Source organism: Scyliorhinus canicula, chromosome 3 (assembly GCF_902713615.1).
Source record: "Scyliorhinus canicula chromosome 3, sScyCan1.1, whole genome shotgun sequence".
Lineage (NCBI taxonomy): Eukaryota > Metazoa > Chordata > Chondrichthyes > Carcharhiniformes > Scyliorhinidae > Scyliorhinus > Scyliorhinus canicula.
Window position 1 is genome coordinate 18,470,462 of NC_052148.1, and position 27,462 is coordinate 18,497,923.

The 27,462-nt window shown below is 49.6% G+C and overlaps 1 protein-coding gene across 5 annotated transcripts in view; it reads right to left on the reverse strand.

The window, feature by feature from the left end:
* LOC119963843 (transcription factor COE3-like) overlaps positions 1-27,462 on the reverse strand; it is a 519,394-nt gene that overhangs the window by 116,299 nt on the left and 375,633 nt on the right. For 3 of the 5 annotated variants that reach the window (XM_038793187.1, XM_038793190.1, XM_038793189.1), the window contains exons 9-10: positions 13,796-13,929; positions 12,011-12,137 (exon numbers count right to left, since the gene is read on the reverse strand). In XM_038793187.1, coding sequence (XP_038649115.1) covers positions 12,011-12,137; positions 13,796-13,929 — 261 coding nt within the window. The remainder of the gene's footprint in view (positions 1-12,010; positions 12,138-13,795; positions 13,930-27,462) is intronic. The other 2 variants (XM_038793191.1, XM_038793188.1) reach the window with 1 other exon arrangement.

The window sequence follows — 27,462 nt, forward strand, 5'->3', positions numbered from 1 at the left end:
ATTTATGCTAGGGAGGCCTCTCAGAAAGACTAACCCAGAGGGCGAGGGGCGAGGGTGGGTACTTTCTGGGAGAGGCCACACACCGTCTCGATGATCAGACAGCTTTGGTGTTGTCCCTGGGAGGCTGGGACACACCCGTAAATCCCGAATACTGCACTGCTCAACATATTACACTTCCTCACACAGCTCAAAATGCCGATCTCGTACCATCAATTTTATGACTGTTCTTTGTCAATCTAATGATGATCTTTATTGAGTGTCTTCACTAACAGCTGGAATAAGGATTTCATTTCACATTAGCTTCCAGATTTATAATCTCAGTCGCAGTTCTGGAAGGGATATGGCAAAGACCTGGGCCGGGATTCTCCCCTACCCGGCGGGGTGTGGGGGTCCCGGTGTGATGGAGTGGCATGAACCACCGGCGTCGGGCCACCCCAAAGGTGTGGAAGTCTCCGCACCTTTAGGGGCCAAGCCCTCATATTGAGGGGCTAGGCCTGCGCCGGTGGTTCCCACTCCGCTGGCTGGCGTGAACAGCCTTTGGCGCCACGCCAGCCGGGGCCGAAAGGGCTTCGCAGGCCGGCGTAATTCCGCGCATGCGGCGGAGGGTCAGCGGCTGCTGACGTCATACCGGCGCATGCGCATTGGAGGGGGTCTCTTCCGCCTTGGTGAAGACCATGCGATGGCAGAAGAAAAAGAGTGCCCTCACTTCACAGGCCCGCCTGTCGATCGGTGGGTCCCGATCGCGGGCCAGGCCACCATGGGGACTCACCCCGGGGTCAGATCGCCCCGCGCGTCCCGTCCCCCCCCCCCCCCCCCCCCCCCCAGGACCCCAATCCCGCCGGTCAGGTAGGTGGTTTAAACCACGCCGGCGGGAGAGGCCTGTCAGCAGCGGGACTTCAGCCCATCGCGGGCCGTAGAATCGCCGCGGGGGGCCCGCCGACTGGCGCAGCGCGATTCCCGCCCCGCCGAATCTCAGAGGGTGGAGAATTCAGGACATGGTGGGGGCGGGATTGATGCCGGCCCGGGCGATTCCCGACCCGGTGGGAGGGGGGGTCGGACAATCCCGTCCCTGGTTCTTTAGCCCCCACTCCAGCATTCCAACCTGCTCCCCCCCCCCCCCCATTCAACCCGCCCCCGCCCTTCTCCTGCCCCAACCCAGCCTCTGATTTTCCTTCCAATGACTGGTTCCACCTGGTTCCAAGCTGCATTTAATGTGCGACACCCCATAGCAAGTGAGCAGTGGAAGGCTATTCAACTGCAGAGATTGCCACTGCCCAGACCTGACTCTGCCTTCGTCCAATGGCGTAGTCGTGCACATGCCTCCGAGCGGGACATGGCTAAAAACCCACTGGGACCTGGCAGTCTCCCTACTCCAGCTCAGCGAAACAAAGGGCAGAATCCTGCTGCACTGTCATTAGAATTAGCCACAAAGATCTTCCGTTGTGCAGTCGCTGTGTTCCAGACAGGGCGGACGGGATTTAACGAAGTGGTTTTGAAGTGTAGTAGTGAGCGGGAACTGCCGTGAGCTTCCTGACGTTTGGCCCAGTGAGGCCGTCACTGCGATAAAATGTTAATTGCTCCACTGAACAAGGCCTCACGGGATTCTTGTCGCAAATGATGATCCCGCTGCCTGATTCGCTGGGACCGCTCTCACCAGCCGGCTGCTAACAAGGGAGAGCAGCACTTGCCATCGCAAGGACCAACCCAACGATTCAGCGATGCCGACCTGGGCAGACAACACAAAGCGGTCCAGGCCAGACGGGATTCCCTGTTCCCCTGAGGGTCAGTCACAGGGCAGCCAGCTCGGGGAGGCTGGCCAGGATGGCCGGTACCCAGTGCCGCAAGAAGGTCAACGGCCTCCACTGGGACAGGAGGGTGAATTTGCAGCGGACCCCTGACCAGCACTTCCCCTGTTTCCCCCGTCAGCGACACTCCAGCAGGTCCATAGCCGATTGGAGGAGTCTCAGAGGCTGTGAACGCAGAAGATGGCATCGGTGAGGAGTGGCACCGCGGCACAAACTGCTGGGACAGCGACCGCAGTGGAGAGCCTGGTGCACGACATCGGCAGCATGAGTGGATGTGTCCAAGGCATGGCTCAGTCAGTGTCGGACATGGCTGAGCACCTCAACAGCAAGTCCCAGTCGCTGGGGAACGAGACCAAGTGGGCCTTGATGAGACAGTGTGGAGCATGTCCCAGTTGGGTGTAGCTGAGGCGCTGCGGAGCATGTCTCAGTTGCTGAGGGATGTGTCCCAGTCTCAGGTGGGCATTGCCAGGGTGCTCCAGAGTATGCCCCAGTCGGTGAGGAGCATCACTGAGGGCTGCAGACATTGGGGGGCTGCCAGGGCTGGCAGAGCCAGCTGATGCGGGGTCAGCCGGCTGATTCAGCTGCCCCTCCATCCCGAGGTGAACCTCAGGGCACTGTGGGCAGCGACTGGGAGGACGGGGAACGCTGGGCACTGGGTGGCAACCCGGATCCAGCTTACGGAGTGGCAACATGTGGCCGCCGGCTCCCCCGAGTTCAACCCCCCCCGACAGTGCATCTCAAAGTCAGCATTCGGTGCCCAAGGCATTGAAGGCCATGGGACGTGGAACACAGCTGGCGGCCTCCACCTCAGATGTGCACGCTTGGGACACATCTAGACATAATGGTGGAGAACGGAAGGCACGTGGAGGATCACTGAGAGGGCACTGGGAGAGAGGGGGTGGGGAAGGGATAAGGGGGGTAGGGGTAAGGGGGGAAGGATGCATTGGGGATGTAGGAAGGGGGGAGGGTCTATGTGGGGTGGGGAGAGTGGGGCGGCACCATCGGAAGAGTGCAGCAGTTGGGAACAGTCACGTAAATCATTAAAATCTGTTGACCTCGATGCGATGCCTCTAGCACTCTCTTCTGTTATGCAGGCTGAGCACTAATCCCATTGCCCATCTCCCCAGACACGGTGGTCCTGTAATCCTCTTGCCCTCCCCTCCAGGACACCACACGCACGTGATGGATGTGAGCGAGCACTCCGCAGACAGGCAGAGGTCAGACTATGGCATCGAATGAGGAGCACTGGCACTCAACTCTCAGCAGGTTATCATCATCTCCCCCTGCCCTCGACCATGACCCGCCGACACAGTCCCATCACCTGGAGCGATGTTACACAGACCCTGGGAGGGTGGGAAATGTGGGAGGAGGATAGTGAATGATGGGGGAGGGGGAAGGCAGAGGGATGGGGGCAGGGAGGCAGGAGAGGGGTGTGGGTGTTGGGGAGCGAGGGAATGCTGGATGAGGTCCTATGTGAAATGGGCGACAATGAGGGCCTTCCTGGCCCTCTGAGCTTGCTGGGCCCTCGCTGCTCCTTCCGGTACTCCATCCTCTGACTGATCCTGTGGGTCCTCTCCGGGCTCGTCTTCCTGCTCCTCCTGGCCCGACGCCTCCTCGTCCTCCTCGTCCTCCTCCTCCTCCGCCACATATTCCTCCCCTGCTCCTCTAGCACGTATGTACGCTCCTGTGCCAGGTGGTGGAGGGCACAGCAGACCACGACAAAGTGGCAGACCTCTGGGGAATGGACTGCAGGGCACCACCAGAGCAGTCGAGGCATTGGAACCCATCTTGAGGAGTCCAATGCACCACTCAAATGAGAGACCGGGTGGTTGCATGGACCTTGTTGTATCGGATCTCCACATCGGTCACCGGCCTCCATACTGACATCATTAACCAAGTCCTCCATGGGTACCCCTTATCCCCAAGAGCCAACCGGCCTTCCTGGGGTCATCCGCAAAGAGGAAGGGGATGTCCGATTGCAGCAGGATCCAGCTGTTATGCACATGCTCCGGGAAGCGTGAACACACGTGCATGATCTTCATGTGGTTGTCGCACACTTGTTGGATGTTGAGGGAGTGGACCCGCTTCCTGTTGATGTAGGCCACTCCCTCAGGGCCCTGTGCACATAAGGCGACATACGTGCCATTTATGAGCCCCTGGACTTGGGGTATCCAGTTGATGGCAGAGAATTCTGCTGCCCCGGCATCTTGTTGGGTCTGGTCTATGTCAAAGTTTATATAATTTGCTGCCTGGGAATACTGGGCATCCATGACCCGATGGCCTTACTCTTAACACCAAGAAAAAAGGGATCATAAATGATGGCATCAGGTAAACGTGCAAACTATGTATTACATAGGAACAGGCCAAGGCTGAACAAGAATAGGACCAGTCTATTTAAACTTGGTATTCTCAGGAGCACGAAGGGCCTGGTGTTCCTCAGTTCCGCTCTTACATTCTCTGATATCACTCTCTGTGCGAAGTCAGCACGTTCTCCCCGTGTCTGCGTGGGTTTTCTCCGGGTGTTCCGGTTTCCTCTCACAAATTCCAAAAAACGTGCTGTTTAGTGAATTGGATATTCTGAATTCTCCCTCTGTGTACCCGAACAGGCGCCGGAATGTGGCGGCTAGGGGCTTTTCACAGTAACTTCATTGCAGTGTTAATGTGAGCCTATTTGGAGGGTACAACGGTGGCGCAGTGGGTTAGCACTGCTGCCTCACTGCGCCGAGGTCTGCAATTGAAAATATGGAAAGAGGTGTCATTTGAAACATGGAAGTCTGGCAATACCTGATTTAAGAAACATGAGAGGATACAGGGAAAGATCCCATGAAGGGTTAACAGCAGCTGCAAAGAGCAGGATTATAAAATGCAGTTTCCTTCTCCCAAACAAACAAACAGCATTTTTGTATGAAGCTAAAAACAATGGTTCACACCTTCATTGAAAGTAACTATCTTAGTAAGCATCTGGAAAAGCATTGATGAAGGTTTCAGTTGAGCTAGGTGATGAATATAAACCTTTCAAGTCATAACCAAGTGGATTTTTAGCATTACGCTAAAAGCAATGATTCACACCTTCATTGAAGTAAAATCAGCAGATAGAAACGAATGACTAGGGGGGCAAATATATAGGTGTGAAATTCTGGTAACACCAAGTAAATTAAAAGAAAATTGGAGACTATCAGTCTACGAGAAACATAATTTTGGATTGGATTGGGTTGGATTGGATTTGTTTATTGTCACGTGTACCGAGGTACAGTGAAAAGTATTTTTCTGCAAGCAGCTCTACAGATCATTCAGTACATGGAAGAATAGGGAATTAAACAAAATTCATGAGAATACATGAGAATACATAATAGGGCAACACAAGATATACAATGTAACTGCATAAGCATTGGCATCGGATGGAGCATACAGGGTGTAGTGTTAATGAGGTCAGTCAATAAGAGGGTAATTTAGGAGTCTGGTAACAGCGGGGAAGAAGCTATTTTTGAGTCTGTTCGTGCGTGTTCTCAGACTTCTGTATCTCCTGCCCGATGGAAGAAGTTGGAAAAGTGAGTAAGCCGGGTGGGAGGGATCCCTGATTATGCTGCCTGCTTTCCCCCGGCAGCGGGAAGTGTAGATGGAATCAATGGATGGGAGGCAGGTTTGTGTGATGGACTGGGCGGTATTCACGACTCTGAAGTTCCTTGCGGTCCTGGGCCGAGCAGTTGCCATACCAGGCTGTGATGCAGCCCGATAGGATGCTTTCTATAGTGCATCTGTAAAAGTTGGTAAGGATTAATGTGGACATGCCAAATTTCCTTAGTTTCCTGAGGAAGTATAGGCGCTGTTGTGCTTTCTTGTTGATAGCGTCGACGTGAGTGGAGCAGGACAGATTTTTGGTGATGTGCACCCCTAGGAATATGAAACTGCTAACCATCTCCACCTCGGCCCCGTTGATGCTGACAGGGGTGTGTACAGTACTTTGCTTCCTGAAGTCGATGACCAGCTCTTTAGTTTTGCTGGCATTGAGGGAGAGATTGTTGTCGTTACACCACTCCGCTAGGTTCTCTATCTCCCTCCTGTATTCGGACTCGTCGTTATTCGAGATCCGGCCCACTATGGTCGTATCGTCAGCAAACTTGTAGATGGAGGTGGAACCAAGTTTTGCCACGCAGTCGTGTGTGTACAGGGAGTAGAGTAGGGGGCTAAGTACGCAGCCTTGCGGGGCACCGGTTGTGGTGAATGTAACTCCGTAATTCACACTGTATTGTATATACATGAGACCATGCATTTGTAAGCGCAGTTGTGTTGCCCGACCACTAGGGGGAGTAGCGCTGGGAATGCTTAGGAGTTTGTACAGGGCTCCACCCTTGGCTCCGCCCACGACTCCTCGCTCTGGACTGCTGGATAAATACCAATGCTCAGAGCCAGTCGTCCAGTTCATCGAGAGCTCAACGCGGAACAGGCTGGCTCTGTTGTAAGTAGATTAAAACCACTGTTCATATCTTAAAGCACGTGTCTAGTGAATTGATGGTTCCATCACCGGTATTGAGGACTATTGTGGAGGAGGTATTGATGTTCATTCTTACTGATTGTGGTCTGTTGGTCAGAAAGTCAAGGATCCAGTTGCAGAGTGGAGAGCCAAGTCCTAGGTTTTGGAGCTTTGATATGAGCTTGGCTGGGATTGGTGTTGAAGGCGGAGCTGTAGTCAATAAATAGGAGTCTGAGGTAGGAGTCCTTGTTTTCGAGATGCTCTAAGGATGAGTATAGGGCCAGGGAAATTGCGTCTGATGTGGACCGGTTGCGACGGTATGCGAATTCAAGTGGGTCAAGGCATTCCAGGTGTATGGAGGTGATGCTCTTCATGATCAGCCTCTCGAAGCACTTCATTGCAACTGACGTCAGGGCCACCGGGCGGTAGTCATTGAGGCATGTTGCCTGGTTCTTCTTTGGTACCAGTATGATGGGGGTCTTCTTGAAGCAGGTGGGGACCTCGGAGTGGAGAAGGGATAGGTTAAAGATGTCTGTTAATACCTCTGCCAGCTGGTATGCGCAGGCTCTGAGTGCACGACCAGGGGTCCCGTCCGGGCCAGTCGCCTTCCGTGATTTCACTTTCAGGAAGGCCGATCTGACTTCGGAAACTGTGATGGTGGGTATGGGTGAATTATGGGCTGCTGGGGCACTCGACAGCGGATTGTTGGTTACCTGCTAAAACCGAGCATAGAATGCATTAAGTTCATCGGGGAGCGGTGCGCTGCTGCCAGAGATACTGCTCGGCTTCGCTTTGTAGCCCGTTATGTTGTTCAGTCCTTGCCACAGCCGCCGAGAGTCTGTCTGTGACTCTAGCTTAGTTTGATATTCTCTCTTGGCATCTCGGATGGCTTTGCGGAGGTCGTACCTGGATTTCTTGTATAGGACAGGGTCGTCTGCCTTGAACGCCTCAGATCTGTCCTTCAGTAGGGAGTCAATCTCGCGGTTGAGCCAAGGTTTCCGGTTGGGGAACGTACGTACTGCTTTCTTTGGCACGCAGTCGTCCACACATTTGCTGATGAAGTCTGTGACGGTGGTGGCATACTCATTTAAGTTAGTCGCTGAGTTCTTAAATATGGACCAGTCCACTGTCTTTAAGCAGTCATGTAAGAGCTCTTCTGTCTCCTCGGACCGGCACTGCACAACCTTCTTAGCTGGATTCTCCCGCTTGAGTTTCTGCTTGTACGGGCAAATGGCCAGCCGGCAAGCTGCATAATTGACCCTGACGTATCCACCTACATTTTAAATCCCGATGTGGGGGGTTTGCAAGCTGCCCTTGCACCTCTGGATTGCGACATCAGTGCACAGACAGTGACCCACCGGTTTCCCCCAGCTGGTTGCTGAGGGTCCCTCCTGACGTGAGGCTTGGAGCCAGCCCCCTGGTCGGCCTGGATCCGCAACAAACGGAGTTCATTTTGTCCTGCAGGAGACACGGTGGAAGCTGTGGCGGACAGTGAAAATGTGAAATCGGTGCATTGGGTAATACCCCAGCCAGAGGAGGGAGACTAGAACATGTCGGGTCAGTGCAAATGCAGCCCGACTTCCTATTGCTGTTTATCTTGTGCATCACTTCACCTCACACCAGTGGGGGCTTTTCCTTCAGCTGTCTGAGCCCCGAGGTCTGGAATTCCCTGCCCAACGTCTCCACCTATCTCCTTCTTTGTGTCACGCGTCAAAACCTAACTCCTTGATCGAGCTGTTGGTCACCTCTCCTCATACCGCCTCATGTGATCAGTTCCAAAACTATTTTTTCTGGTAGTGACACGAGTAGCACAGCGGTTAGCACAGTTGCTTCACAGCTCCAGGGTCCCAGGTTCGATTCCCGGCTTGGGTCTGTGCGGAGTCTGCACGTTCTTCCCGTGTCTGCGTGGGTTTCCTCTGGGTGCTCCGGTTTCCTCCCACAGTCCAAAGATGTGCAGGGTTAGGCAGATTGGCCGTGATAAATTGCCCGTAGGTTAGGTAGAGGTTACTGCTTCATGGGGATAGGGTGGAGGTGTGGGCTTAAGTGGGGTGCTCTTTCCAGGAGCCGGCACAGACTCAATGGGCCGAATGGCCTCCTTCTGCACTGTGAATTCTATGGTTCTAAGATTCTATGATTCTAGCCAACCCCCCAACCCCCACCCACCGTTCCCCCCTCCCCCACAACCCTGTGAAGTGATTGAGGACATTTTCCTACATCAAAGATGTTATAGAAAGGCAGGTTTTGTGTTGTGGTTTTGTGTCCCTTGTAGATGGCTGAAATTAGAACAATTTCTAACCCACAAAACTAAAAACCCACCCAAAGTGTCTTGCAGGCAAATCGTTTACCCGGTGCCACTCTGACTAAATGGGGAGATCCATTTTATTCTGACGGGCAAAGAGATAGAGTCCCTTGAAGGGGTTAATACCTCTTCCCTCCTAGGAAAGTGGCCTGGTTTGCCGACTTTGCTGTTATCAATACTCAGCTTCTCAGTGTTGATCCCCTTTTGTACCCGGCTTGCTGTGTTGGTAGATTTTGTTTTTGCAATACCAAGTCTGTTGAATAATACATTTAATAAGCAAATCTATTTTTCAAACCATCGGCTCCTCGGCACCTTAAGAACAGATTATCCAGTGATATTGCGAGAGACTGTGGACAGCTCGACAAAAGCGTATCATTCTGATCAATCTAATAGTTAGAAATTGGAGTTTTCAATGCGCCCGATCCACAGGGCTTATTATTACAACTTAAAGGTCACCATCAAAACAGTCTGACATGACAGAAGATAAACTGACAATACCCTTGCGGGAAAGACAATCTACAACAAAGGCAGCACTGGTCATCACTTCAATGCTGATGAGTGTAGTTAGTGACCATTATGGTCAGTGCTGAAGCCACTGGCCAGCCTCGATCTCTGGCTCTGGGGTCCAAACATGAGACGGTTCTTGTCGCAATAGAGTAAATATTTTCCATCCTTCTCTCATAGAACATACAGAGCAGAAGGAGGCCATTCGGCCCATCGATTCTGCACTGACCCATTTAAGCCCTCACTTCCACCCTATCCCCGTAATCCAATAACCCCTCCTAACCTTTTTGGTCACTAAGGGCAATTTATCATGGCCAATCCACCTAACCTCCACCACATCTTTGGACTGTGGGAGGAAACCGGAGCACCCGAAGGAAACCCACGCAGACACTGGGAGGACGCGCAGACTCCGCGCCGACAGTGACCCAGCGGGGAATCGAATCTGGGGCCCTGGCGCTGTGAAGCCACAGTGCTATCCACTTGTGCTACCGTGCTGCCTCTCATCAGACATCCAGTGATAAGGCTCCTTTCATTCCTCACCTCAACCCTGTTCCTAATCTAGGGCAGGATTCTCCGATCTCCCAGCTGTGAGAGGATGCGTCCCGTTCGCTGGCGGCGAGATTTCCTGTTCCCACCACTGTCAATGGGACGTCCCATTGAAACCACCCCGTGCTGCTCGGGAATCCGTGGGCTGGGGTGCGCTGCTGGCATGACCAGAGCATCCTGCCGCCAGCGAATGGCCGGACAATTCCGGCCAATACGTCACTGAAAGAGGTGGATTTTGTAAAGGTATGCTCGCACTATTATTACTCCACTGTGAGCATTATTAATTCTCAGCATGTGGCCATTGCAGGCAAGGCTGGTTATTATTGCTCATCACTAATTGCCCTGAGAAGTTAGAGGTAGATCGACTGACTGATGCGACTGAGTGACATGCGATGCAGGGGCAGCACGGTAGCATTGTGGATAGCACAATCGCTTCACAGCTCCAGGGTCCCAGGTTCGATTCCGGCTTGGGTCACTGTCTGTGCGGAGTCTGCACATCCTCCCCGTGTGTGCGTGGGTTTCCTCCGGGTGCTCCGGTTTCCTCCCACAGTCCAAAGATGTGCGCGTTAGGTGGATTTGCCATGATAAATTGCCCTTAGTGTCCAAAATTGCCCTTAGTGTTGGGTGGGGTTCCTGGGTTATGGGGATAGGGTGGAGGTGTTAACCTTGGGTAGGGTGCTCTTTCCAGGAGCTGGTGCAGACTCGATGGGCCGAATGGCCTCCTTCTGCACTGTAAATTCTATGTAATCTAATGCCATTTCCAGGGGGTAGCCTCTGACTACTTGGAGAGATTAGAAAATCTGGGATGGTTCACTTTCCAGCAGAGAAGATTAAGAGGAGATTTAATTGCTGTGTCCAAAATTACAAATGAGCTTTAATCAACAAACTATGAGTAAACTTTATTAAAAATTAATTCACAGGATGTGGGCATCGCTGGCTTGGCTAACATTATTGTCCATTCCTAAGGGCATTAAGAATCAACCACATTACTGGGGATCTGTTTTAAACCCGCTTCGGCGAACCTATCCAGCAATCTCGGAAGGTGGAACACCTGCCCCTCTACCTCCTCCCTGCTCACCATCCCAGCGTCTAAGCACTCTTTCCAAGTGAAGCAGCGCTTCAGGTGCACCTCCTTCAATCTGGTCTATTGTATTTTCTGCTCCTGACGCAGCCTACTCTACATTGGAGAGACTAAATGCAGACTGGGTGACGCCTTTGCAGAACATCTTCAGTCTGTCTGCAGGCAGGACCCAGACCTTCCTATCGCTGCCATTTCAACTCATCGTCCTTCTCTCATGTCCACATGTCCGTCCTTGGCCTGCTGCAATGTCCCCCTGAAGTCCAGCGCAAACTGGAGGAACAGCACCTCATCCCCAATTACCACGCCACAGCCTTCCGGACTTAACAATGAGTTCAACAACTTCAGACTATGATATCCCACCTCCACCTTCACCCCATTTTTATTTCTATCAATTTAGTTTCATTTCTTCCATTGATCTGTTTTTCCCTCGTCATTGTCCCCCTCTCCTCATCCCACTTGTGCCAACTATTCCTAGTTGCCCTTTAACACACTGCTCACCTTTGTTCTGCCATTCATACATTTTAATCCCTTTATGTGCCATGTCAGCAACCTTCTTAGCCTTAATCAGCTCCATTTTCATTCCATTTGTCTTTCTGTCCTCAACATCTTTGTCAATCTCCACCTATCACTGGCCCTCTATCCAGCCCCACTGCTCCACGCCCCCCACTACATTATAAATCTGACCCCATTTCCAGTTCTCCTCAGCTTTGACAAAGAGTCATCCCGACTCGAAATGTTAGCTCCTTTCTCTCTCCACAGGTGATGTCAGACCTGCTGAGATTGTCCAGTGTGTTCTGTTTTTCTCCAAGGTTCCTATAATGGGGCTAATTTATAGCTCTATTAAAGAGCTGCCACAGACTGGATGGGCTGAATGGCCTTTTTAAAAAGAAATTCATTTACGGGATGTGTTCATCGCTGACAAGGCCAGAATTTATTGTCCTCCCCTAATTGCCTTTGAGAGGAGGTGGTGAACTGTCTTCTTGAACTGCTGTGGACCTCCCTCTGTATGGTATGATCTACGGCCCTGTGTTGAGGTGGCTGGTTTAGCACAGGGCTAAATCATTGGTTTTTAAAGCAGACCAAGCAGGCCAGTAGCACAGTTCAATTCCCGTACCAGCCTCCCCGGGCAGGCGCCGGAATGTGGCGACTAGGGGCTTTTCACAGAAACTTCATTGAAGCCTACTCGTGACAATAAGCGATTTTCATTTCATTTCATTTGTAGTAATGACCCTTCTTTTGTCTGGCGCAGGAAACCTGTGAGTGCAGGTGTACCGGGTGGTGTAGTTATTGAACATAGCACTGACCTGTGTAGACAAATCTCCCCGGTGCTCCTTTACAAAACTGCTTTGACTTATACGACAGCGTGACTTCGACCACTCCCGGGATGTGCCGTGGGGGCGTCTGCACCCGGATCGCATGAGGCGTGATCAACTGGCCCAGGAACAAGGATAAAAATAACACCAAAATCAATTACAAACAACTCTTAACAAACTCAGCCAACCTGAATGACATGAAAACACAGGACAGGCTGTATCCCAATAGTGGTTATTATCCAATCAGCAACTCTACAGTCAGAGGCACAATTGTCCTGCCTCGATCAGTCTTTGAGCTTAATAGAGAGACAATAGAAATTGGGATTGTTCTCCCCACAGATGAAGAGGTTAACAGGAGATTTAGCAGAGGCGTTCACAACTAAGAAGGCTTTTGTTCAGAGTAAATAAGCAGAACATATTTCTAGCAGCATTTTTGAAAACTTTAGAAGTGCTTGTCTATTTTGCTTGGCCAACATTCATCCCAGTACCAATAAAACAGGCCAAATAATTCACTCATTTCCTGTTTGGTAGATCTTGCTGGGTACAATTTAATTACCTGATCTGCCTAGAGAGCAGCTGCAGCAATTTGCAGCAATTCAAACTTCAGTTTTCCACACTTTTATACAACATTCGTGTTGGTTTTTGTCTGCTTTTGATTCGTGAATAACTTAAAGAAGAAATAGTTTCTCCTTACTTTACTACCAAAATCTCCCGTATACACGATGCTAAATTAACATTTGTCATGAGCTGTTAACGTAACCTACAGGCAGGTTTGTTTTATCCTTGAAATTTGCCCCCTCCAGAAACAGTATGGACCCCAGATTTTTGCTGCCCTGTGTCATCCTGCACCAGGGGCTATTGGCAGTCCCACATTAGGTAGTGTGTCGCGCCAAGTTATTTGATTGTGCTGAGTCCAATCCTATTCACGCTTGATTTGTGGAAAGGGGAGCATAGGCTCAATGGATACCGGGAGGGAGAGGGGGGAGAGAGTGAGACCCCCGCCCTAACTGATCTTTTCCCCTCCCTAGCCCAGGTGTGCAAAGACCTGGCTGTGGCCCAATGCAAGGGGAGGGTGCGGAAACCGGAGAGTGAGGCCCTGTGCCCCAGCATGCCAAAACTGTGCCGCGAATTCACGGGGCCATTAATTAAAAAGAGCAGGCATGGTGTGGTCCCTGGAGGTGAGGACGTAGTGACAAAATGGAGTCAAGCAAAACATTCTGGCAGCTAATATTTTTAGGGAATCATTGGAATCATCACAGGGGCCGGAATGTGGTGACTAGGGGCTTTTCACAGTAACTTCATTTGAAGCCTACGTGTGACAATAAGATTTCACTGGGGCTGGTTTAGCTCACTGGGCTAAAGCACTGGCTTTTAAAGCAGACCAAGGCAGGCCAGCAGCACGGTTCGATTCCCGTACCAGCCTCCCCGGACAGGCGCCGGAATGTGGCGACTAGGGGCTTTTCACAGTAACTTCATTGAAGCCTACTCGTGACAATAAGCGATTTTCATTCATTTCATTTTGAAATGGAGCAAGAATAGATTATAGACCCACCCAAACCCCCACCTCCCGCTGAGGGAATAGTCTCCAATGGGTGGGACTGAGGAAGCAGAAAAAATAATGGGGATGGCTGGAAAGAAATACGTTATTATAATTTTGTTTAAAAGCTGGTAATGCTGATTTAAAACACTAATGGAACTCCAGTTTGCACAGGGGTAACACCTGACTGCACCCTAATTGGCAGCTCAGTGAGTTGTTTTTGAAGATTTAGGACGTACCTCACTCCAGACCAGCATCGTTCCAAAAACAACCTGTAATCCATCAAAGAAGTTGTCTCCGATAATGATGACGGTGGCTCCGCCTGTAGTCCATCCTTCACTCGGGCTAATTGCTTTGATGCATGGAGTGGCTGCTTTGCAAGAGAAAAGACAGAGCTCTTTAGTACCTCTGGAGATTTCTGCCCACGCACAATCCTCTCCACTTTAACTCCTGTGTTCCTTCACTGTTTCGGAATTGCAAACAAAAAAAATCTTGTCACCTTTTTAAAAAAACTTTTCCACAGGATCTAAGTCTTGCTGGCAATGTTTTGTCCATGTTTGGTCCAATGCTGAAATGAGGTCAGGAACTGAGCGTCCCTGAGCAAGTTGTTGCATTCGTGCCGAAGCCTTAGCCCAACATTAGTGATGTAAAACCCAGAAGCCATTCTGCCTCTCCAACCTGCTCTAACATTCCAGAATATCAATCTGATTTGTATCTCGCCTCCCTTAACCACCCCTCCCGCCATTTCACTGTTAAGTAGTCTAATACCCTTGCCTACCAAAAATCAATCAACCTCAGTTGTGAAATTTTCAGTTGACTCCCTCCTGCCAACCATAAACCTCACCCTGACCTCAAACCATAAACCTCACCCTTCCCGTACCAGCCTCCCCGGACAGGCGCCGGAATGTGGCGACTAGGGGCTTTTCACAGTAACTTCATTGAAGCCTACTCGTGACAATAAGCGATTTTCATTTCATTCATTTCATTTCATTTCAACAACGTTATTGGAGGAGAGAGAGAGCTCCAGATTGCCGCGTGTGCACTTCACAATGGCACAACATAGGCTGTAGAAGGAGCCAGAGTCGTTCTGTTCGTAGCACTCATTCGTTTGAGCCAGAAGGCTCAGGATTCAAGGCCCATTCTCAGACTTGTTGGCCTTCGAGGGGGAGGGGTGGGGATGGTAGTGGGGGGTGGGGGGGCATGGGTGAGCACCACAACGGAGGGCCACCTGCCTGCTAAGTCCTTCCAATGCACTATTTTATTCTGCAAGGGAGAAAAGAGCAGGAAGATGGACAAAGCAAACAACTGGGTGCAAAGAGGGCGATGGTGGTGCACTGGTAATCTCACTAGATCAGGAAACCCGAGGGCTAATGCTCTGGGCATATTGGGTTCAAATCCCACCTTGGCAGTGAGTGAAATTTGAATTCAATCAATTTTAAAAATGGAATATAAGCATTTTCACAGTAACTTCATTGCAATGTTAATGCAAACCTACTTGTGACACAAATAAATATTATTATAGTCTCAATGGTGCAAAACTAATCTGGTTCACTAATATCCTTTAGGGAAGGAAATCTGTCATCCTTATATGTGACTCCAGGCCCCACAGCAATGTGGTTGACTCTTAATTGTCCTCCAAAATGGGCAAGAATGCCAAACAGCTCAAGAACCATTTGGCATGGACAACAAATGCTGGCCTTGTCAATGATACCCAGATCCCATGAAAGAATAAAAGGTTGGGTGAGGTTATTGAGATAGGGCAGGGGCGTGGGCCTAGGTGGGATGCTGTTTTGGAGGGTTGGTGCAAATTCGATGGACTGAATGGCCTCCTTCCCCGCTGCAGTGATTCTATGATTCTATGAACCCGAAAGGTGCTATACACATGAAATAAAAGCAAAATATTGTGGTTTTTGAAAACTGAAGTAAAAATAGGAAGTGCTGGAAAAGCTCAGCAGGTCTGGCAGCACCTGAGGAGGGAGAAAAGAGAACTAAAGTTTGCAGTCAAAAATGATTCTTCTGAGAAAATGAGTCATATAGAATTCCAAACATTAACTCTGCTACAGAAGTGAAAGTCTTTAACTGGATTGTCAGGTCCTGGTACAGGACTGAGCATACAAACTCTGATCCACATGGAGAAGTGAAGTCAATTGAGCTAAAATGGGATGATGCGGATCTGCTCACTGGCGAGATAGTCCTTGCTAACTTCGGGTTACCTCTCATGCCTTCTCCCATTGGGCATGGCATGTCACCAACCTGTGGAAAGTCCACAGCGATTCTCCCACATTCCTGCCCAAATTCCATCAGGAATCTCTGAATGATGGTGAAAATGGAACAGCCATTCTCACTGTTTCTCTCAGTTGTACCACCGCTCTCCTGCCAAGGTCATGGTTGGAGAAGCTCCATGGTTTTCTAACCTATTGCCTTCACTCACAGGAGTATCCAGAGTTTTCTACTTTATTCCACATCGATGTCTGCATCGTCTCTGTGGTTAGGCACAGATTTAGTTTCAATTCGTTCTCAGGGCGTGACCGTCACTGGAAATCATATCACCTCACCTCTGCTCCCCACACAAGTTTACAAGAGCAAATTGGTTATACTCCTCCTTCATGCTGTAAGAGGGGGTCGGTGACCATGGACTCCCATTGGATTGATTTTGAATAATTGCAGTGGTTTGCCATTGGCTTCTGAATATCGCTGACCAGGAAGGTCTCCCATTCTTTTTTTTAAAATAAATTTAGTGTACCCAATTATTTTTTCCAATTAAGGGGCAATTTAACGTGGCCAATCCACCTAACCTGCACATAGAACATAGAACATAGAACAGTACAGCACAGAACAGGCCCTTCGGCCCTCGATGTTGTGCCGAGCAATGATCACCCTACCCAAACTCACGTATCCACCCTATACCCGTAACGCGACAACCCCCCCTTAACCTTACTTTTTAGGACACTACGGGCAATTTAGCATGGCCAATCCACCTAACCCGCACATCTTTGGACTGTGGGAGGAAACCGGAGCACCTGGAGGAAACCCACGCACACACGGGGAGGACGTGCAGACTCCGCACAGACAGTGACCCAGCCGGGAATCAAACCTGGGACCCTGGAGCTGTGAAGCATTTATGCTAACCACCATGCTACCGTGCTGCCCCTTATCTTTGGGTTGTGAGGGCGAAACCCACGCAGACACGGGGAGAATGTGCAAACTCCTCACAGACAGTGACCCAGGGCCGGGATTCGAACCCAGGTCCTCAGCGCCGTAGGCAGCAATTGTGCCACCGTGCTGCCCAGGTCTCCCATTCTTTAACCACCATCTGTTATATTGGAGGGATTTACAATCTTCTGCTGGAGTTGAGGGAAAGAAAGGATGCCTCCACAAGGGTCTGCAAAACACCGTTCTTCTCAACTGAACCCCACGTCACCCAACCCTGGCAAAGGCCAGAAAAAAACAACCTCGAGTTAAAGACTTCTAATTAAATCACTTGCAGAAAGCAACATATTGCCACCTGCTTTATTGGAAGGTTTTAGCTAAATTGCCCCTTAGTGTCTAAAAGGTTAAGTGGGGTAACTGGGTTACGGGGAAGTGTGGGCTTAAGTAGGATGCTCTTTCCAAGGGCCGGTGCAGACACGATGGGCAGAATGGCCTCGGTCCGCACTGTAGGGATTCTATGATTCTATGACTTACAAGCTGATAGTTAACTTGCTTGGCCATGTTATTCATGCATCTTCCATGGCCATCAAGTCCTCGCTTGGGACTTGAACTCAGAGCTTCTGACCAAATGACTTTGGACTGTCCCCACTGCCTATTTTGGTTATGTTACTGGACTAACAAAATAGAGGCTTCTGCTACTAATCTGGAGATGTGAGTTGAATTCCCACCACAGCAGTTTATGAATTAAATTCAGTTAATTAAATACATTTGAATTAAAAAACTAGTATCAGTAATGGTGACCATGAAATTATTGGATTGTTGTGAATGTCCATTAGGGAAAAGATCTGCTGTCCTTACCTAGTACATGCAGTTCCAGAACAGAAAGTACCAGCAGGTCACCGTGCCAACTCACCACACTAAAGGAGGGTCCTTGCGAGTGTGAAGGGGAGATTTACCAGAAAGATTCCAGAGGTGAAGGGTTTTAGATACAAAGTTAGGTTGGAGAAGATAGGGTCACCTTCTTTGGAGCAAAGGAGGTTGAGGGGAGATCTGGCAGAGGTATGCAAGATTGTAACAGGTTTTGGATAACATAAGCAAAGAAAAGTTGCTCCCATTTTGCAGACACCGATCATAACCCTGTTTGATTCAAGATTGTTATGGAAAAGGACAAGGATGGGCCTGGGGGAAGGACAATTTTGATAAAAGATCAGATATAATTTGGCCAGAGTGGACTAGGAGTAGATACTTTTTGGTAAATCTGTGACAGAACAGTGGGTGGGACGTATTCAAGAAGGAAATAGGGAGAGTACTGGGCCAACATGTTTCACTCAAGAAAAAGGGTGGCAACAACAAATCCAATGAACCCTGGATACCAAAGGATAAGAACATAGAGTGCGAAGGAGGCCATTCAGCCCATCAAGTCTGCAACAACCCACTTACGCCCTCCCTTCCACCGTATCCCCATAACCCAATAACCGCTCCTAACTTTGTTTTGGTCACTAAGGGCAATTTATCATGGTCAATCCACCTAACCTGCATGTCTTTGGACTGTGGGAGGAAACCGGAGCACCCGGAGGAAACCCACACAGACACGGGTAGAACGTGCAGACTCCGCACAGGCAGTGACCCAGCGGGGAATCGAACCTGGGACCCTGGCGCTGTGAAGCCACAGTGCTATCCACTTGTACTACTGTGCTGCATTGGGTAAAGAGAATAAGGGAGGCTTATGGCAGGTAGCAAGGGCTCAGAACAGCAGAAGCCCTGGAGGAGTATAGATTGTGCAAGAGGGAACTTAAAAGGAAATTAGGAGAACAAAAATGAGACAATGAAAGGATATTGGCAGGTAAAATAAAGGAAAATCCTAAATTGTTTTACAAAAACATTAAGGGTAAAAGGATAACAAGGGAAAAGTGGAAGAAACCAAAGACAAAAATCAAAAAGGGCCACATTAAATCATAATTCTAAAAGGGCAATAAATGTTAAAAAAAACAAGCCCGGAGGTTCTGTGTCTCAATGCAAGAAGCATTTGTAAAAAGGATGATGAATTAACTATGCTGATAGTCATTAAAGGATATGATGTAATTGGGATCAGACACATGGCTCCAGGGTGACCAAGGATGGGAACTCAACATCCAGGGGTATTCAATATTCAGGACAGATAGAAGGAAAGGAAAGGGAGGTGGGGTAGCGTTGCTGGTTAAAGAGATTAACACAATAGCAAGGAAGGAAATTAGCCTGGACGATGTGGAATCTGTATGGGTGGAGCTGCGGAACACCAAAGGGCAAAAAATGTTAGTGGGAGTTGTGCACAGACCACCAAACAGTAGTTGTGAGGTTGGGGATGACATCAAACAGGAAATTAGAGATGCGTGCAGTGAGGTTACAGCAGTTATTATGGGTGACTTCAATCTGCATATAGGCTTCAGTAGGCTTCAGATGGTTTCACAGGTCGGCGCAACATCGAGGGCCGAAGGGCCCGTACTGCGCTGTAATGTTCTATGTTCTATATTGATTGGGCTAATCAAACTGAAAGCAATACGATGGAGGAGGATTTCCTGGAATGTATAAGGGATAGTTTTCTCGACCAATGTGTCGAGGAACTAACGAGAGAGCAGGCCATCCTAGACTGGGTATTGTGCAATGAGAGAGGATTAATTAGCAACGTTGTGGTGCAAGATCCTTGAGGGAAGAGTGACCATAATACAGTATAATCCTTCATTAATGTGGAGAGTGACACAGGTAAGTCCGAGACTAGGGTCCGTTCAGAACTTCAAGAAAGCTAACTTATAAGGTATGAGATGTGCATTGGCTAGGATAAACTGGCAACGGATATTTAAGGGGTTAACTATGGACAAGCAATGGTAGACATTTAAAGAACACATGGATGAACTCGAACAATTGTACAATCCTTTCTAGCGCAAGAGTAAGACGGGGAAGGTGGCTCAACCATGGCTAACAGGAAAATTAGGTGGAAATTGAGAGGAGGCATATAAATTGGCCAGAAAAAGCAGGAAGACTGAGGGCTGGGAGAAATTTAAAATTCAGCAGAGGAGGACAAAGGGTTTAATTCAGATGGGGAAAATAGAATACGAGAGTAAGCTTGGAGAAAACATAAAAACTGACTGAAAAAGATTCTATAGATATGTGAGGGGTGGCACAGTGGTTAGCACTGCTGCCTCACAGCTCCAGGGTCCCGGGTTCAATTCCAGCCTCGAGTGACTGTGTGGAGTTTGCACTTTCTCCCCGTGTCTGCGTTAGTTTTTTCCGGGTGCTCCAGTTTCCTCCCACAGTCCAAAGATGTGCAGGGTAGGTGGATTAGCCATGCTAACTTGTCCCTTAGCTAAAAGAAGGTTGGTTGGGGTTACTGGGTTACGGGGATAGGGTGGAGGTGTGGGCTTAAGTAGGGTGCTCTTTCCAAGGGCCGATAGAGACTTGATGGGCCGAATGGCCTCCTTCCGCACAGTAAATTCTATGATAAGAGAAAAAGACTGGTGAAGACAAATGTAGGTCCCTTATAGTTAGAATCATGCAAATTCATAATGGGCAACAAAGAGGTGGCAGAGCAGTTAAAGAATTACTTTGGATCTCTCTTCACTAAGGACGACACAAATAACCTACCGGAAGTACTAGGGGACAGAGAGTCTGGCATGAAGGAGGAACTGAAGGAAATCCTTATTAGTCAGGAAATTGTATTGGGGAAATTGATGGGAATAAAACCCGTTAAGTCCCCAGGGCCTGATGCTCTGCATCTCAGAGTACTTAAGGAAGTGGCCCTCAAAATAGTTGACGCATTGGTGATCATTTTCCAGCATTCTATAGACTCTGGAAGAGTTCCAATGGATTGGAGGGTAGCTAATGTAACCCCATTTTATAAAAAAGGAGGGAGAGCGAAAATTGGGAATTATAGACCGGTTAACCTGACATCGGTGGTGGTGACGATGGGGAAAATGCTGGAGTTAACTATTAAAGGAGAATTAATGGAAGGATAAGCTAGGCTCAGTAATGGTGACTATGAAACTCAGATTGTTTTAAAAAAAAATCCATCTGGTTCATGAATGTCCTATTGGAAAGAAAATCTGATGTCCTGATGCTGTCTGGCCGACTTTGTGACTCTGGGCCCATATCAAGGTGGTTGACAAGCAAGCTAATCAATTGCATTCAAAGAGGTGACCCACCAATATGTTCAAGAGTGACAGGCCATAAAGACTGGCATTCATATCCCTTGTGTGGATTTTTTTAAAAGATGGGAAGAGGATCCAGTTAGTCTATGTTCAAATAGACAAGCTACTCGGAGATGATAGATGGATACTTGGGTAATCCAGAAATAGTGCCCTAAATGGGGGAGTAGCACCTTCAAGAGGGTGGTTGGGTGAAAGGTTTCAGTGGGTTTAATTCACTGACCTAAATTGGCTACTGGATAAGCAGCACCTTTAATTTTAAAATTTTGATCCTTGTTTTCAAATCACTGTGCCCCATCCTATCTCTGTAAAGCCTAGCCGTACAAGACTCTCAGATCTCAGCACACCCTCCAATCCTTGTCCCCTTGCCGCTCTCTGATTTTCAATTGCTCCAACATTGGTGGCCATGTCTCGTTTGCCAAGGTCTCAAACTCTGCGTGTCTTAACCAGTCCACCTCTCTCCCCTCCTTTCAGATGGCTTTGAGCGTCAATCCTAGCACCTCCTTATATGACTCAGTGTCAAATTTTGTTTCATTATGCTCCTATGATGGCCCTTGGGATGTTTTACTGTGTTTAAGGTGCTATCTTAAGGTACAAGTTGTTGTTTTTAAGGAGCATGGAGAATATTGTCCATATTAAATACTGGTTTAACCTTCCAAATTCTTAACCTTATGAACATTGATTCTCGAATGTGATACCCATGCTTGAGTGGCATTTGATTTGATTTGATTTATTGTCACATGTACCGAAGTACAGTGAAAAGTATTTTTCTGCAGCCGAGGGAACGTATATAGTAGACAAAAGAATAATCAACAGAGAACATTGACAAATTGTACATCGACAAACAGTGATTGGTTACAGTGCGGAACAAGGGGCCAAACAAAGGAAACAAAGTAAATACATGAGAAAGAGCAGCATAGGGTGTTGTGAATAGTGTTCTTACAGGGAACAAATCAGTCCGAGGGGAGTCGTTGAGGAGTCTTGTAGCTGTGGGGAAGAAGCTGTTCCGATGTCTGGATGTGCGAGTCTTCAGACGTCTGTACCGTCTGCCCCATGGAAGGGCCTGGAAGAAGGCAATGCCTGGGTGGGAGGGGTCTCTGATAATGCTGTCTGCCTTCCTGAGGCAGCGGGAGGTGTATACAGAATCAATGTGGGGGTGGCAAGCTTGTGTGATGCGTTGGGCTGAGTTTCTTGCGATCTTGGACCGAGCAGTTACCATACCACACTGTGCTGCAGCCGGATAGGATGCTCTCTATCGCACATCTGTAGAAGTTTGTGAGAGTCAATGCAGATATGCCAAATTTCTTTAGCTTCGGTAGGAAGTAGAGATGTTGTTTGGCTTTCTTGACTGTTGCATCAACGTGAGTGGACCAGGACAGACTGTTGGTGATGGCGACCCCCATGAACTTAAAGCTATCCACCATCTCCACTTCAGAGCCATTGATGCAGATGGGAGTGTGCGTCGTGCTGCGCTTCCTGAAGTCGATGATCAGTTCCTTGGTCTTTCCAACATTTAGAGAGAGGTTGTTTTCGGTACATCGTGCAACCAAGTGATTTATCTCCCTCCTGTCGTTTGAGGTCACTCGGCCACTTCAGAGGACAGCTAACAAATAACCACATTGGTGTTGGACTGGTGTCACCTGTCAGAAGGCTGGCAGAGGACAGCGGGTTTCCTACCCTGAAGGACATGAGTGAACCAACTGGGTTTCTGCAACAAGCATCACAGCTTCAGGGTCACTATTACTGACACCAACTTTTTTATTTCCAGCTCTTTAAGACATAGAACATAGAACAGTACAGCACAGAAGAGGCCCTTCGGCCCTCAATGTTGTGCCGAGCCATGATCACCCTACTCAAACCCACGTATCCACCCTATACCCGTAATCCAACAACCCCCCCTTAACCTTACTTTTATTAGGACACTACGGGCAATTTAGCATGGCCAATCCACCTAACCCGCACATCTTTGGACTGTGGGAGGAAACCGGAGCACCCGGAGGAAACCCACGCACACACAGTGGGAGGACGTGCAGACTCCCAAGACAAAATTCAAATTTTGCAATCTCCCGGGGGGGGAGTCACATCATCTGAATTACTAGTCCATCACAAATTTGGTAACATGCCACTGCTTTACATGTTTACATGCTCAGCTCAATTGTTTTCCTTAAATTCTAACTGGGTAGGTGGGTATCTGGTTAATTTACCGAGCGCAGACTTTGCATTTCACTGTGACATTTGCTTTTGTTAATTAGATTGTAAGCACTTCCCCACGTGTGAATACCAGGATCCAATCTCCCTGGGTTGAGCAAAGGTATTCAAGCTTCTTAATGTTCCGCAGATAAACTTTCATTCTACATTCTGATTGTTGGGTAGTATGAATCTACAGCAGGAAAAGCTGGCCATTTGAGCCCAACAGGTCGATGCTGGTGTTTATATTCCACAAGAGCCTCCGCTCACTCTTCTTCATCGAGCCTTTTATTCCATTCTCCCTCACGCACGGAGTAAACTTCCTCCTGAATACATCTACGCCATTCGCCTCTACTACTCCAAGTACCAAGTTTCATTTTCTTAGCACTCGTTGGGTAAAGACGGTTTTCCGGATTCTTTAGTGGATTTACTAGCGACTTGACGACTAATCTGGGGCTGGTTTAGCACAGTGGGCTAAGTCAGCTGGCTTGCAGAACAAGGCCAGCAGCGCGGTTCAATTTCCGTTCCCGCCTCCCTGAACAGGCGCCGGAATGTGGCGACTAGGGGCTTTTCACAGTAACTCCATTGAAGCCTACTTGTGACAATAAGCGACTATTATTATTAATCGATTAGAAAGGTCTTGTGGCGCATTGGAGAGTGTTCCTGCCTCTGAGGCAGAAGCTTTGCATTTGAAACCCAGCCCAGGACGTGTTGGTCAACAAGGGGAGGCATGGTGGCACAGTGGTTAGCACTGCTGCCTCACAGTGCCAAGGACCCAGGTTCGATTCCGACCTCGGGGAACTTATTTGTTTGGAGTTTGCACATTCTTCCCTTGTCTGTGTGGGTTTCCTCCGGGTGCTCCAGTTTCCTCCCGCAGTCCAAAGATGTGTGAGTTAGGTGAATTGGCCATACTCAATTTCTCCTTCGTGTCCAAAGCTTAGGTGAGGTTATAGGGATATTGGGTCTTGGTGGGGTGCTCTCTCGGAGGGTGGTGCAGACCTCATGGACCAAATAGCCTCCTTGTGCACTGTAGGGCTTCTATGATTCTATGAAGGCTCGTTCATAGTTTGGCCAACAGGTTGAGTATCAACCTGCAAATCTTTCCAACATGTGGCAGGTGGTAAGAGTGGGGAGAAATCCCTGGGCCAGGATTCTCCTCTACCCGGCGGGGCGGGGGTTTCCGGCGTGTCGGAACCACTCCGGCGTCAGGCCGCCCCAAAGGTGCGGAAGTCTCCACACCTTTAGGGGCCAAACCCTCACATTGAGGGGCTAGGCCTGCGCCGGAGTGGTTGGCGCTCCGCCGACTGGCGTGAACGGCCTTTGGCGCCACGCCAGCCAGGGCCGAAAGGACTTTGCCGGCCGGCGTAAGTCCGCGCATGTGCCAGAGCGTCAGCCATGGTGAAGACCCATCGCGGGCCAGGCCACCGTGGGGGCACTCCCCGGGGTCAGATCGGTCCGCGCCCCCCCCCCCCCCCACCCCAGGACCCCGGCGCCCACCCGCGCCGCCAATCCCGCTGGTCAGGTAGGTGTATTGATTCCTGCTGGCTGGAGAGGCTTGTCAGCGGCGGGACTTCGTCCCAACACGGGCCGGAGAATCGCCGCGGGAGGCCTGCTGACCGGCGCGTCGCGATTCCCGCTTCCGCCGAATCCCGGGTGGCGGAGAATTCGGGACACGGCGGGGGCTGGATTGACGCCGGCCCCGGGCGATTCTCCGACCTGGCGGGAGTCGGAGAATCCCGCCCCAGGTCAGCCAGGCGATGGAAAGGAAGTTGGATACCCTCCAATCACCATCCATAGCTTTGGCCTACAATACATTTAGGCATTGCCAAAGCTGCTCCAGCTCCCTGAGTGGAAAGTAAAATACAACCACGACCCTGTATTTATAACCCGTGGTTTTGTGTCCCTTGTAAGTGAAATAATTTTCATCAGGCCAACACTATCAATCCCCCCCCATCCCCTTCATAATTTTAAAAGCCTCCATCAAGCCATCTTATGGTCGGGAAAAATAGACATTTTTGTTCTTAAAAATCATTTAGCACTTGAAGATTAGCAAAGAATTGAACAAGTATATGATAAAGACAGGCAAAGAAAGCCCCACTGCTCCATCCGGCCTTTACCACACGGTTGTGACACTGTGTTCTTTCCTTTTTACATCATCCCCTTTTCCCCTAATCTTTCAGGGGAGACGGGCATCGCAAGGTCAGCATGGGTTGTCCTTCACTAATTGCCCTTCAGAGCAGTTAAGAGTCGACCACATTGCTGTGGGTCTGGAGTCACATGTAGGGCAGAACAGGTAAGGACGGCAGATTTCCTTCCCTAAAGGACATTCGTGAACCACATAGGTATTTGTTTTACAACAGTTGATGAAAGTTTCAGGGGCCGGGATTCTCCGACCCCGCGCCGGGAGACCGTGCCCGCGGGGTCGCTGCCCGTTGAAAGTGGCCCCCCGACGATTCTCAACACCCCGACGGACGTGTGCCCACCGAGTTCAGCCGAGTCCCCCTGGCATTGTTACGTATGGTCCTACCCGGCGGGACCTTGGAGTTCTGGCTGTGGGGGCCGTTCAGGTGGGGGGGGGGATCCGACTCTGGTTGGGGTCTCCACGGTGGCCAGGCCCGCAATCGGGGCCTACTGATCGGCGGGCGGACTAATTCCGGGGAGGGCCTATGTTCCTCCGCGCCGGGTCCCTGTAGGGCTCTGCCATATTGCCCGGGGGCCAGCGTGGAGACGGCAACCCACGCGCATGCGCGAACTCGCGCCGGCCATGGTGCGCAAGCACGGACCCGTGCCGTCCATACCGCGCTGGCTTTCGAGCACCAGAGCAGCGGACAGCACTCCGGCGCCGTACTAGCCCCCCAGGAAGGGGTGACTGCCTGTGCCTGGAGGCCCATTGGCGCCGGAGTCGCTCGCGCCGCTTTTGACGCCAGCGTCAGAACCTCGCCGCGGGATCGGAGAATCCCGGCCATGGTCACCATGACTGAGATGAGCTTTCAATTCTGGGTTTTCTTTTAAAAAATAGAACTGAATTTAAAATTCACCCAAGATCTGAGCCCATGGCCCCAGAGTATTAGGGGCCAGAGCATCTGGACCTCAGGATTACAAATCGAGTGACAACGAAGAACAATACAGCACAGGATCAGGTCCTTCGTCCCTCCAAGCCTGTACCGGTCAAGATACCACCCTTGACCAAAATCCTATAAACAAAGAAAACTGCACTACTGTGCCCGCTGGGAAAGGTGGGCACCTGTAACACCTTTAAACTCTGATGAGGTGTCATGACCTGAAGTATAGTTCTCCTAGGCTTCTCCCGAATATCCTGGGAATTTCTGACATTTTCTGCTGGTATATTCTGACGGCATCTGCACAACTGAGACATTAATTTTATACTTTGTACCTCTTGAGAGAAAGAGCAACTTTATTTTTAATTCATTCATTGGCCATGGGTAATGCTAGCTAGGCTAGCAGTTATTATCCACCCCTAATTGCCCTTGGAAAAGTACTGGTGAGTCACCTCCTTGAACAGCTGCAGTCCATGTGTAGCCACACCCACAGTGCTGTTTGGGAAAGAGTTCCAGAATTTTGACCCAGAGACAGTGAAGGAATGGTGATATATTTCCAAGTCAAGCTGGTTTGTGTCTTGGAGGGGAGCTTTCAGATGGTGGTGTTCCCATGTATCTGCCCTTGTCCTTCTAGATGGTAGTCGAAGGAGCAACAAAATAAAAAATTTCAATTTTGCTTTGATAATGAAGGTTGAGTGAAACATTTAAGTGAACTTCTTTATATTTAACTGATGGCAGCTGGGGAGTCTTTAAGTAGTGGTTAGCACTGTGGCTTCACAGCGCCTGGGTCGCAGGTTCGATTCCCGGCTTGGGTCACTGTCTGTGTGGAGTCTGCACATTCCACCTGTGCCTGTGTGGGTTTCCTCCGGGTGCTCCGGTTTCCTCCCACAAGTCCCGAAAGACGTGCTGTTAGGTGAATTGAACATTCTGAATTCTCCCTCCTTGTACCTGAACAGGCACCGGAATGTGGCGACTGGGGGTTTTCACAGTACCTTCATTGCAGTGTTAATGTAAGCCTACTTTGTGACAATAATAAAGATTATTATAGTAGGTTTTATTATCTGATATATAGAAGGCTGGCAGGGCATCTGACCTCTTAAATGCGCATCCTGTTTCATGTGGGAACTCCAGCACGCTTCTGGTGTTCTGGGTAATCATATCTGCAGGAAGTGGCGTCAGCTGCAGCAGTCTGAGCTCCGAGTTTTGAAACCTGGAGCAGCAGCTGGCGTCTCTGAGTTCTTGCTGCATCTGTTCAAAAAAATCAAGAGGTCTATCCTGGAACTTGCCATGCTCAGTCTTCAAATGGCCTTGAAGTTTTGAGGGTTTCAAACT